Source organism: Moschus berezovskii, chromosome 15 (genome assembly GCF_049115385.1).
Source record: "Moschus berezovskii isolate FMDL1 chromosome 15, NW_MosBer_1.0, whole genome shotgun sequence".
Classification (NCBI taxonomy): domain Eukaryota; kingdom Metazoa; phylum Chordata; class Mammalia; order Artiodactyla; family Moschidae; genus Moschus; species Moschus berezovskii.
In genome coordinates, this window is record NC_142474.1 from 42,013,877 (window position 1) to 42,026,221 (window position 12,345).

The window sequence follows — 12,345 nt, forward strand, 5'->3', positions numbered from 1 at the left end:
CCCTCACAGGCTAGCTGGGCCTCTGTAACAGGGGGCAGCCCAGCCACATAACCAGCGCTAATAGCAGAGGCCTGTGGGGTGTTCTGAGACCAGGGTATTGTCGAGGAAAATAATCAGTAACCAGTGTATAATACGAATTGTTGTTTAGTCGCTCAGTCATGTCCGACTCTTTGTGAGCGACTAATAAGAATAGAAGAGAGTTTTATTCAAGCCAAGGTGAGGAGAATAGCTCTGAGGAGCTGTTCGAGAGAAGTATGCTTTTTAGCAATTCTGTGTCTTATCAGAACAAAGTACATCAAACAAGTAAGGGATACATGCCTTCAAGGTTCCGAAGAAGCCCATCAGCACGTACACAGAGAGTCAGTACAGCCGTGGCCCTGGGAGAAGAATCTTATCATCAAAGGAGTCCCAGCGTCGGCATCCCAGGCAGGGAGCATTTATCTCTATCTCCTAAACTTCTGGTTGGTGTGCCCTTTTCCCTTTTCTTTAATGACTAAAGCAGATTACAGGGTCTGTTTGACAGGCCACAGACGGGCTGTTGTCGTCAGCCTAAATCCAAGCTAAATGGCATGTGAGCCAGAACAACTTCTCCGCACCTCGACGTGTGGCTGCGCCAGCAGAGGGGTGACCAGCATGGCTCCTCCTGTGCTGGGACCGCTCTGGGCTTTGGCTGGTGCTGGTCCATCAGGAAAGTGCCATGATTCACTTCGCCATTCTCTGCTCCATGGACCGTTTTTAGCTCCAGGCTGCAGGAACATCCTTGTCCATGTTTCCTTCTGGGGCTGGGTGCTGGGAGCGGCCTTCTCATCACAGAACGAGTGTGGCTTAATGGGTTCTGCCAGCAGCAGGCGCCTAAAGCAGTGGCAGCAGGAGTGTCACTCCTGAACAGGAAGAGAAGGACTTCCCTAGTGGTCCTGTAGTTAGGACTCCGAGCTTCCACGGCAGGGGCATGGGTTCGGTCCCCAGTTGGGATGACCATAAACAGGAAGAGAAACGCCTGCATCGCTCCCAAGCTGCACTCGGCTGGTGTATGTGCTGGTGTTTCCTCCACACTCTTGAAGCCTCTTGGTTTTTGACCCTCTGGTGGAGAAAATATCTCACTGTTATTTGTATTCTTCAATGGTCACAAGTAGGATGATCTCACTGCTTTCTCAAGCCTCCCGTGTGCCTTTCAGGACAGCTGACAGAGCTGCTTCCCTCATGAAATCCCCTCCTTGGTTTCAGCCCTGCTGAGTCTCTTAACACTTCTGTCTCATTTGGTTGCAGTGGGAGAGCCGATCAACCACGAGGCCTGGGAGTGGCTGCACAGGGTGGTGGGGGACAGCCGGTGCACGCTGGTAGACACCTGGTGGCAGACAGGTGAGCCCGTCCGCGGGGGGAGGCTCAGCCGCACGCGCGCCTGGCATGTGGGGAGAGGGGCTCGGGGCTGCTGCCGCTCTGCAGCTCTGACACCTGGGTGTGAAGGCTTCCCCGAGCCTCCTTTCCTTGTCTGTTAGGTGGGGCCTGGGTGGGCATGGAGGGGGCAACACAGGAGCCCACAAGGGTCCTGTCCCTGGCGACCCACCTCCTGAACCAGGCACAGCTCAGCCTGGGGTCTGCCGTTTAAGAGACCTTGAGTCTAGGATTAGATGATAGTGGGAAAAGAAGTTTTATTTGCATTGTTTTGCTTTGATTTGCCCCTCTCCTCTGGGGTGTCTGACTTATCAGGATTTGGGGACCAAGAGAGCCCCACTGAAGTGGCTGAAGTCTCATCCTTCAAGAAGCCAGAAAGAGATGTTCCTGGTGGTGCAGGCCTCGTGGTTCAGAAAGGCCCTGGGTGTTCCCTACAGCAGAGCCCCGGTGGGCCTTTCCCTGCAGGCTGATGGATCCAGAGAAATGCCCAGGGGCAGAACCTGGGGCCGCTCTTCTGGTCTGGGGTCCTTGCCCTGAGCACTTCTTTCCCTCCATCATCCTTTCCGCTGTCCCCATGACACAGGCTGGGGACCTCAGCTCCTGGGGCTGCCCCAGGTGTGCTCTTGTTCCCACAGTGGAGGGACCAGCACTCCAGCCTGGTTTCTCCTCAGGCAGAGGTCCTTTAGTCACCAGGGCCATTTCCTTGTCCCAGATGATGTGTCCTCCCCTCCCTCTCTGGAGCGCACCCTTGTGTGCGGTGCGGACCCAGTGCCCATGAAGTCTGGATGCACATGTCAGTAGCCCCAGGCCCACTGGTGTTTCTTCTCACCCCCTGCAGAAACGGGGGGCATCTGCATCTCTCCACGGCCCTCAGAGGAGGGGGCAGAGATCCTGCCCTGCATGGCGATGAGGCCCCTGTTCGGCATTGTTCCTGTTCTCATGGATGAGAAGGTGAATCATCCCGTCCACGCGCCCTGCCCAGCCCCACTGCTTGTCCTGCCTCCCTGGCCCCCGCTGCCCTCTCCCCCTTACGAGGCACCCACCGCAGGGTCTCCTCTTAGAGGGGAAAGCCCCTCTGGGGTGCCTGTCCTGTTCCTGCATTGGGCCCAGCAGTTTGGAGAACAGGAGATGGTCACTCCTTCTATCTCCCTGTCTCCTGGGTCTGCAGGGAAATGTCCTGGAGGGCGGAGACGTGTCTGGGGCTCTGTGCCTGTCCCAGGCCTGGCCGGGCATGGCCCGGACCATCTACGGAGACCACCAGCGATTCCTGGATGCCTACTTCGAGGCCTACCCTGGTGAGTCTTTTCCCGCTGTTGCTGCTGGATAGTCTCGGAACTGTTTCCGAGGGGCCAAGGGCTATGTGAACTGTCCCTGTTTTCCTTCCCTCTGAGCCGGAAGTGGCCCCGCTCGGGGTCCTCCTGGGGGCTCAGGCTGTGAGCTCCCAGGAGAAGCGCAAGAACACCACCCTGGCAATGATGGTGGTGGCTCCAGGCCTTCCCTGTCCCCCTGTTGTTGACCTCCTGACTTGTGTAGTGTGGTTGGGTGGAAGTTCGCAAACATGTGTGCCTGTGGGAACTGATGCCCAGCAGTGGCAAGCCCGTCAGAGACACTACTGGGGAAGCTGAAATGGTCTCCTTGCAGCTCCTGCCTCCAGGTTCAGCCTCCAGCCGTCTGGCAGCTGCTCTGCCCTTTACTGGCACTAGCCAGGCAGCACCTAGGGGGTGTCTCCCGGCGGGGGTCTGCATGGGGGGGTTCGGCACTTCCTCCTGTTCAGAGGGTCCCTCGTGGAAGGACGGGAGCCCTACCGGTCCTGGCTGGGAGCTGGGGCCGACTCCCATGCTGTGGTGCAGGCTACTACTTCACGGGAGACGGGGCTTACCGAACAGAGGAGGGCTACTATGAGATCACTGGGCGCATGGATGACGTTATCAACATCAGCGGCCACCGGCTGGGGACAGCGGAGATCGAGGACGCTATGGTGAGCACAACCGCCGCTGGTCTGGGGGCTGAGTCTGAGTCAGTGCCTCACCTCTGCGTGTTCTGTCCTGCCCAGGCTGACCACCCAGCGGTGCCCGAGACCGCCGTCATTGGCTACCCACACGACATCAAGGGAGAAGGTGCGTCTCCCACCTTCCGGCCCTGGGGACAGGGCCTCTAGGAGGCACGGACTCATGGGTGCGGCCAGGGCTTTCCCTGGGGTCAGGCTGCTGGCTCATCCCTCCCTCAAGCGGGGTTTGGGGGAGGGGGCCGAACAGCATGAATGGTAGAAAAAAGTCCGGATTCTGCAGTGCCTCAGCTCCTCTGTCTTTGAGGTACACTCACTCGCGGCAAGCAGCCCTGACCTGTCGGCCCAGCCGAGCTCGGGGAGCTTCCTCTTGGTCTACAGGCTCCCCTGGCTGCCCTGCTAGGGATATGTGTGCAAGTGCCCCTCGCTGACCGCACGTCACGGCACCTCAACACCCCAGACTCTCTCTGGGGAAGTCTGATCTGCGTTTCCCTGCACAGAGATGGGCCAGGGAAGTGCAGAGCTCGTGACAGGACTGATCCTCACACACACTTTGTTTCAAAGCCTGCCAGTTTCTAAGCGGTGGGACTGGGAAGGGGCAGGCTCATCTGAGCGCTGTAATGCCAGGCGGGCAGTGGCCACACTGGCCTGGCCTGAGTGGCTCTCCGTGTTGCTCTTCAGGACAGATGGAGCTCTCTGCCTGGAGCAGTCTAGGCACACTTCCTCCTGGGGTCCCAGCATCACCAGCCTCTCGGCCATGTCTGCGTGCTGCTCTTCTATGACTTACTCACTGTCTCTAAGCCAACCTTTAGGAAAACTGAACATTTATTAAGTGCTTTAAAAAAGCATTTTCATTTACCATGGAAGGACATGCCCATGAGGCCGTCACCCTTGTGAACTGGCTGAGACTCAAGGTGGGTGGGAGGCCAGGGGTTGAAGGGATGAGACAGGACAAGTCCTCGTGTGTGTGTCTTAGGGCCTTTGGGCCATGCCACGTTCCACCAGTCTCCCCTGCCTCCTAGTGGCTCTGGGTGTTGCCTGCCAGGCTTTGGGAGAGAATTTGTGTATCGGCTATGGTTATGTGCATTTTCCTGATTTCTAACACATTTGAGCATTTGTCCACTTATAAAACATGAACAACAAAAACTGTGGGTGTGTATTTTTCCCCACTCTCTCTGCACTTGACCTGGTGGAGGGGAGAACCCCAGGTCTTGTGTGATTAGGACGTAGACCTAGGGAGCGACCTAAGTCCCTGCCCTGTGGGCTCACATGCTGGAGGGGCCCAGGGAGAGGGGAGAGGCAGCTGGATCGGCTCAGCAGGGTTCGTGGGTGCCTTGATTAGGGGTGGGCTTGGGGCAGGCACAGGCAGGCCAGCGAGCAATATGGAGGCTGCATGTGAAGGGAGCTGCGGAGGGAGGGGGCAGTGCAGGTCAGACTGTCCAAAGTGACCCTGGGACAGTGACCGCTCACACGAGAGAAATGGAGTTGGGTCCTTATGTGACGTAGTAGTTAAGGAGACCCCCCGGGAGCCCCTCTGATCCTCGCTGGAGTACTGAAAACAAAACCTGGTGTTTATGCTAAACTATTGGTTGACCAGTACAGCCCAACAGAGCTTCCTGCCGACCAAGCCATTTATCTGTGCTGGCCGCACAGTGGCTCCCAGCTCATTTTACACTGAACTTGCGTTTAAATAGCTATGGGTTTGGTGCCTACGGGCTGGACACAGGTCCACAGACTAGTGCTGGGGGAGTGATTCCATGCCCGGGGTACACGGTGGAAAGTGAGTCTCTGACAGCCCATGTCACAGCTGTGTCACAGGCGTTAAGGACAGAGGTGAGTCACAGCTCCAGGGTCTCTCCACATGTGTCCGCCACCCCGGGGCACTCAGAGGAGCCGCTGGAGTCACTTCCACCTTGAATGAAAATGCATCTTCAGGGAGGCAGCTACAGGGACCAGTGGCCACGGGTGCACTGGCCTCTGATCTAAAACCCCTTTGAACTTAACGGCGATTGTGTAAAACACGCTGCCCTGGGAGGTGGTTCGTGGTCTGAACCTCTGCTCTCCTTCCAGCCGCCTTCGCCTTCGTTGTGTTGAAAGATGATGCGGGTGATGTGGATGTGGTGGTGAAGGAGCTCCGGTCGGTGGTGGCCGACAAGATCGCCAAGTACGCAGTGCCCGATCAGGTTCTGGTGAGTGGATGCCCCTTAGGGGCCACTGAGGTGCTGCTTTTCAGCCTCCTTTCTGCTTCCTTCCATTGACAGGGTGGCAGCAGGAGGTGGGTGAGGGGGTGGCTGCTGCATCCTTGGAATGGGGGAGGAGACTGTATCAGTGTGGACAGCGCCAGGGACTTAGGCCTGGCTGGGCTGCAGAGGGTCAGGGATTGTAAATAGAGAGGCTTTGGTCCGGACCAGATGTCCCCGGGCTGGTGGGGAGATGCCACCAGAATCTGCCTGGGAGCCTTTGCTGGGGTGGGTTTTGGGGAAGGACTGGGCCATCTTCTCAGCCCCCCTGGCTTTTCAATCCTTCTTTCAACACCAGCCCATGACCTTGTTTAGCTGGGAGCTAGACCTCCAAGGCAGGAGGGCCCAGCCTCGCTTGGTGCCGTCCGAGTCACACTGTTGGCCTGGTAATCAGAGCTTCACCTGAACTCCCCGTCGATGACTAAGTTTCTAAGGACTGGCCACTGTTATAGGCCCTAAATGTAGCCCTTCATGTATTGCCTTGACATTGAATGCCTGTGGTTGGATAATGTCAAACACTAAGTTTCAAACACTGAGCAAGATGACATTTTCCTCTCAAGCAGCTCCTACTTCTATGTTAGAAAAGCCAACTATGGTCCCAGCCAGGGGAGGAGACAAGGTGCCCCTCAAACACCTGGTTCTGCTGTCACCTGAGAGCCTTCCTAGCTTAACTGGTGGGAGAAATGGGTGTCAGCAGTGAGGTCCACCAGGTATGGGTAGAGCCTCCGTGGTGGAGATTCAGCTGGCAGTGGATGATTTCAGCTTTAGGTCCAGATGGAGGAGAACAAGGGCTTCCCAGATAGAGCTAGTGATAAAGAACCCACGTGCCAATGTAGGAGATATAAAAAATGTGGGTTCGATTCCCGAGTTGGGAAGATCCCTTGGAGGAGGGCACGGCATCCCACTCCAGTATTCTTGCCTGGAGCATCCCATGGACAGAGGAGCCTGGTGGGCTACAGTCCGTGGGGTCGCAAAGAGTCAAACACGACTGAAGTGACTTAGGATGCAGCTTGGAGAATAAAACCGGAGGCCACAGCTCCGCCGCTCTCTGGGGGGCGTGGGGGCTGCTGCACCTCAGCCATTCCTATTGGGTCCTCGGGGAGGGGTGTCTTCCTCCAGGACACCCTCATCTCAGTACAGCTGGACACCGGCTGGGAGTCGGAGCACCACTCAAAGGCTAATGCTGCGCCTTCCCTGCCAGGTAGTGAAGCGTCTTCCAAAAACTCGGTCTGGAAAAGTCATGCGGAGGCTCCTGAGGAAGATCGTCACAGGCCGAGCTCAGGACCTGGGGGACACTACCACCCTGGAGGACCCTGGTGTCATCACGGAGATCCTGAGTGCCTACCAGGAGTACAAAGACAAGCGGGGGGGTGCCAAGTGATGGCTCTGCTGAGACCAGGCCCCTAATGTGTGCTCCTAGAACACAGCTCCCGGGTCGGCTTGTTCCTAGATGCCCCAGCAGAACCCAGGCTGCCCTCCTCGCGAAGCCTGAAGTCCCCGCCTCCCCTCCCGGGGACCCACGACAGGTCCTTGCCCAGGGCAAGTGTCCTCCCACGGCGAGTGTCCTCCCACTTGTCCCGAATCTGGTTTCCTGGTGAAAAGCCCATCCCCTTGTCTCCCTGACAGCACAGGAAGGTGGAGCCCCTGTGTCTGCTCAGGTGGACTGGGAGCAAACAGCAGTCATGTTTCCTCCAGATGTTTCTAGAAACAAATGAAGATTTTATTTTTATACTTTTATATTTTAGAAGAAACATGGTGCCCACACACGTGCAGTGTGTGCTTTACTTGTACACACTCTTCTTAACAGTTATGAAAAGCTCCTATTTTGCCTCCGCTCGTGGGGAAGCGTGGCGGGCTGGAGGGTGCACTTTGGGTTACTGTTTGGCCTGTTGGAAATGTAAGTTGGAAATGTTTGTGCCTCTGTCTTAACACAGCTATCTTGAAACCTCTCAAGCCCACAGCATCTATTTTTGGTGTGTTTCCACTTCTTGGTGTGTGTGTGTGATGAAACCTAGCTGCTAGAAGCACCTGTGGGGATGGGCTCTGGTCGTGTGTGTTTGTGCAGGCTGTGGTCTGGGACGATCACCCTCCACTGGCCTGGGACCCTCTTAGCCGCCGGTTGGTGTGCTCCACTCTTGGGGCTCTTCAGGGAAGCTGGGGACTCACTAATGCAGCTGAAACTGGGTCCCTGATAACCGCCCTACCTCCCTGCTCTGAGCCAGTCTTTCCCTTTGCCAATGTGCCTTGAGTCCTCTGGACTTAACAAAATGATGTGGACTGGTAGACTGCAAAGTATCTATTTATAGCCAAGCACATGAGGGCTCACCTGTGGATCAAGGGGAGGATGGCCTGCTGAGCTGGGTCCCGGAGAACAGGGAGGGCTGCCCCCACCCGGCCCTGTGCCCCACAGTGGGCGGTACCCTGCAGGTGTACAGGTGTTCACAGGGCATCGGGTTGCTTAACACCTGCTGTGGCTGTGCTGGGTGGCCAGGCGAGGATGGGTGGCCTCGGCTGTAGTGCACGGCTGTAACAGAACCCACACCTGCACCTGTAGAGTTTCGCTGGACTTGGTTCATTATAGTCAGGGCACTACTGGGGAAATGACTTCACTATAAACTGGGATAGTGACCAGGGCCTCAAAATGATCTGCAGGGCCTTTCAAATAAAGCTTTATTTTGTTCATTCTCTTCTTTTTGTGGTGATGTTTTCTGATTAAAAAAAAAATTGCTATTTTTGGTTGCTGAATATAATCCTTGGAACAAAACTGGAAGAGACCCATTCACTCAAAAGAGAAAACTTAAAAAATTCACTGTCTTCCTGGAGGAAGTACAACTCCAGGAACCTCACCTATCTTAGGCTGTTATTTGGCTAACTTAATATGTCTCTAGACCACTGGTGCTGGCCAATCACTAGTTACACGTGTCTAGTTAGATATGTTAAAAAAAAACAAACTAAAAATGTAGTTCCTTAGTGGCGCCAGCCAGTAATGCTCAGGTGCCATGTGGCTGGGAGCTACCAGGCTGGATCACACAGACCCCTTGTCAGCCGTGGGGGCTGATCTAGAGCACAGAGCTCGAGGGGGCAGAAGCCCACCCAGACAGCGCCACCCTCCCCGCCACCAAGAGATGGACAGGAGTTGTTTCCTTCGGTGGATGAGAGGCAGGCTTCAGAGAAAGACACGTCGAACGGGTGCCCTGAGAGGTGGGGATGAGAAATGCTTCTCAGAGCTGGAGCCCGGTGGCCCAGGGACAGTGTCCCTCCGGAGCCCCAGGTGTGGGGAGGAGGCTGGGAGGATGCTGAATTTATGAAGGCGGCTCACCCGGGCAAGACCTGGATCTACCTCTGGCTGCCTAGGAAGTCCCAGCCACAGCAGTCTGGCCCCAGGCAGGGCAGTGGGAGAGGGTTACAGGCCGACTTTTAACAAGTCCAGTTGCCCAGCGTACCCCTTCTGGTGAAGCCACCCTGATCTCAGTCTCCTGGGGCTTGTGACCATCATTCCCAGGGAAACCATGTACAAGCCCCTGTGTCCTTGTATTTTGAAGTAAAAGGCTGATTCAAGAGTTAATGATTGGGAAATGTGAAGATGTAGAAGCAAAGAATAGCTCTTGGGTCAGGGAGCTGTTATGGCAGAACTATCGAACTCTCAGTTCCCTGAAAGATACGGCTAAACGTCTGACACACATTCATTCCTCAGTTGTTTTTACAGGCAGTAGATCCCCTCCGCGTGAAAACTGCTGATCCCAAGAACACAGACCCTAGACTGGTTGAAACCAGAAGGCTGATGATACTTGAAACTCCACCTTGATGCCAACCAACCTAACTCTCCATGAGCTGATCCTGCCCTGCCCTCTGAACATTATAATGCCTCCCTACTCCCTCCAGGGGGGGTCACCTGGTCTTGAAGGCATTAGCCCACTCTGCCCCCCCTTTGCCTGGCAAAGCAATAAAGCTACTCTTTGCTACTTCATCCAGAACGCAGTCTCCGTGTCTCTACTTGGCACTGGGAAACAGGCCAAGTTTCGGCAACACTGGCGTCACAGTTCTTGGCTGTGTGGCGTGCCTGGCCTCTAAGAGGACTCGGACAGAGCTCCAGCAGGGCCGCCTGGGATGCAGTGGGGCACACTGTCCTGCCCAACTCAGCCCCAAGCTTCCCTCCCTGCGCTACCTCTTCTGTCAAGACTGACAAAGACCTGACCTGGGGCCACCAACAACAGAGAGCAGAGCGGAGATGGGTGACTGATGGCGTGGAAGCAGAGCAGGGACCAGAGGTACAGAGAAACCACTGCTGTGACGGCACGACACCGACCTAATGGCAGATCTCAAGGTGACACAGGCAAACCAGGACACACATGCTGGTCCTGGGTCACCCACAGTGGCTGCACTTGTGGAACAGGAGTGGTAGTGTCAACTGTCACTCCACTGCCTCAGCCTGACTCGAGTGCAATTAATTCAAGTCCTCCCAGACTGACTCGCCCTCACCTCCAGCCCTCAAGATACCCCATGTCGTTATGGAAATGCTTCCATGGGGCTTGCCTGGTGGTCCAGTGGTCTGCCTGCCATTGCAGGGGACACGGGTTTGATCCCTGGCCCAGGAAGATTCCATATGCTGTGGAGCAACTAAACCCACACGCCACCACCACACACACCCCCCAAGTGAAGCGTGAGTGCCTAGAGCCCATGCTCTGCAAGAGAGGCCGGCACACCGCAGCCAAGAGTAGCCCCGTCTTGCTGCAACTAGAGAAAGCCAGAGAGTAGCAGCGAAGACCCAGCACAGCCAAAATAAATGCGAGTTAAGACAAAACAACAAAACCACTTCTGCCACTGAAGGAGGCCCTGCCAGGTGCTCGACTCAGCCCACTTCACCCTCATGGCGCCTTCTGGAGAGACACCTGTCCCACTTGGCAGAGGAGGTGGGAAGGTGGTGGAGTTGGGTTTGGATGGAGCCTGTCTGACTCCACCCTTGACCTCCATGCTCAGACCCCTCCTGAGAGCTTAGGGGAGCATCAATATTTAACTTTTATAATTTTGAAGGCATCTTATTGGTCTTTGCAATGCTATCTGGGATGGGGAGAGCCAAGGCAGGTGCAGGCCCACGGTAAGCCTTCCGGGAGACGGTGACTTTGGTGGGAGGAGGCAGGGTGCTGACCTCTAACCTGAGTTAAGGAGCTTTTTCCTTCATCCTTGTTTGGGAATTCTGCTGCATAACGGTGAAACCAAGCAAACAAATCCTTTCTGGTTGGTGAATCCCAGTTGTCCTTGGTTTCACGGTATTTCATTTCACAAAACTTATTTATCCTGCTTGGGCTCCACAGAACTTCTTGAGTCTGTGGGTTGATGTCCACCTGAATCAGTTTTAGAAGTATCTCAGTCATTTACTGTATCTTTAAATATAATTTTTGTTATTCTCTTCTGAGGACACACGTCTCCCGCAATTTCTCACATTCTCATCTCTCTTCCTGCCTCGGTCTCACCTGCCCTGAAGGAGCTGCGATAAAGGCTTGTATGTGACTTACTTAGGAATGTGATTCCAGGAACAAGCATGAGGGATAAGGGTGTGAAACAGGAAAGCAGGCAAATGAGTGCCATGACAACCATTGCTGACCTCCCAGGACTCAGGAGTACACCTGGGTCTCTGAACTGGCTAGCCTCTCATCTCCTCCTCTAGACCTGAGTGCACTTGGGGAAAAAGTGGCTCCCAGCCCTGGGCCTCTGTCATTCCTGGATCGTGATCACCATGCTGGGCTCAGTGGTTGAGTTCATCGTTGTCCCCACTGTAGGTGTGACTCTATTACCTAATCTGCCATCACAGGAATAGAAAGTCATGCATAATGTTCCTTACCTGTTAAAGGTTCTGAATTCCAGCATCCATTTCACTTAAGCATTTCCTGTCAGTTACTGAGGTTGTTTACATACTACTTTGTATTATTTATTCCCTCCCAGTATAATGTTAAGTATGTGTACGTGTGTGCTAAGTTGCTTCAGTTGTGTCCCACTCTTTGCAACCCCACGGACTGTAGCCCGCCAGGCTCCTCTATCCATGGGATTCTCCAGGCAAGAATACTGGAGTGGGTTGCCATGCCCTCCTCCAGGGGAAGTTCCCAACCCGGGCTCTGCACCTACATCTCTACATCTCCTGCATCGGTATATTTCAAAGATTCCTGGATGATCTAACGTGCAGCTAAAGTTAAGAACTCCAGTCTTAAGGAGTGATGGCACTGCAATCACAGCAACCCGCAGGGCATTTGTCACTGCTGCCTGGCAAACATGTTTATTTTCACCCTCATGTTATGCCTTTGGGTCCAGCTGCTGACACTGAAGGCCTCAAGAGACTGTGGCGTCTCGCTGCTGGGACGGTCCTCCTGGCCCAAATGACTTAAGAGCAAGCAACTGGGAAGGCAGCACCGCTGGAAGTGGGCCTCAGCCCCAGGCTCAGGGTGCAGCCAAGAGTAGGTGGGCTGCTGCTCAACACCCTACAATGTGCAGGACAGCTCCTCCCTCTCTTCTCTCCAAAGAATTATCTGGCCCAAATTGTCAACAGTGCAGAGGTTCAGGAACCTGATCTAACCAACCTGGGGGCCCAATCCCCCCTGCCAGGAACAGGATGGAGGCTTTCCTGGAGGGTAAGGGGTGTGCGGGGTTCTAAGAAGAAACCACAACTAGCACTAACTTAAGAGGTTAGTGCTGATTTAGCTTCTTACGACACCTGAA

At 55.0% G+C, this 12,345-nt stretch overlaps 1 protein-coding gene across 2 annotated transcripts in view; it reads left to right on the top strand.

Annotated features, from left to right (window-relative positions):
• Nucleotides 1–8,324, top strand: part of ACSS1 (acyl-CoA synthetase short chain family member 1) — a 44,091-nt gene extending 35,767 nt beyond the window's left edge. For both annotated transcript variants that reach the window (XM_055431010.2, XM_055431019.2), the window contains exons 8-14: nucleotides 1,267–1,359; nucleotides 2,231–2,343; nucleotides 2,561–2,687; nucleotides 3,243–3,370; nucleotides 3,446–3,509; nucleotides 5,468–5,586; nucleotides 6,839–8,324. In XM_055431010.2, the coding sequence (XP_055286985.1) occupies nucleotides 1,267–1,359; nucleotides 2,231–2,343; nucleotides 2,561–2,687; nucleotides 3,243–3,370; nucleotides 3,446–3,509; nucleotides 5,468–5,586; nucleotides 6,839–7,018 (824 nt within the window). In that variant the 3' untranslated portion in view covers nucleotides 7,019–8,324. The remainder of the gene's footprint in view (nucleotides 1–1,266; nucleotides 1,360–2,230; nucleotides 2,344–2,560; nucleotides 2,688–3,242; nucleotides 3,371–3,445; nucleotides 3,510–5,467; nucleotides 5,587–6,838) is intronic.
• The last annotated feature ends 4,021 nt before the right edge of the window (nucleotides 8,325–12,345 follow it).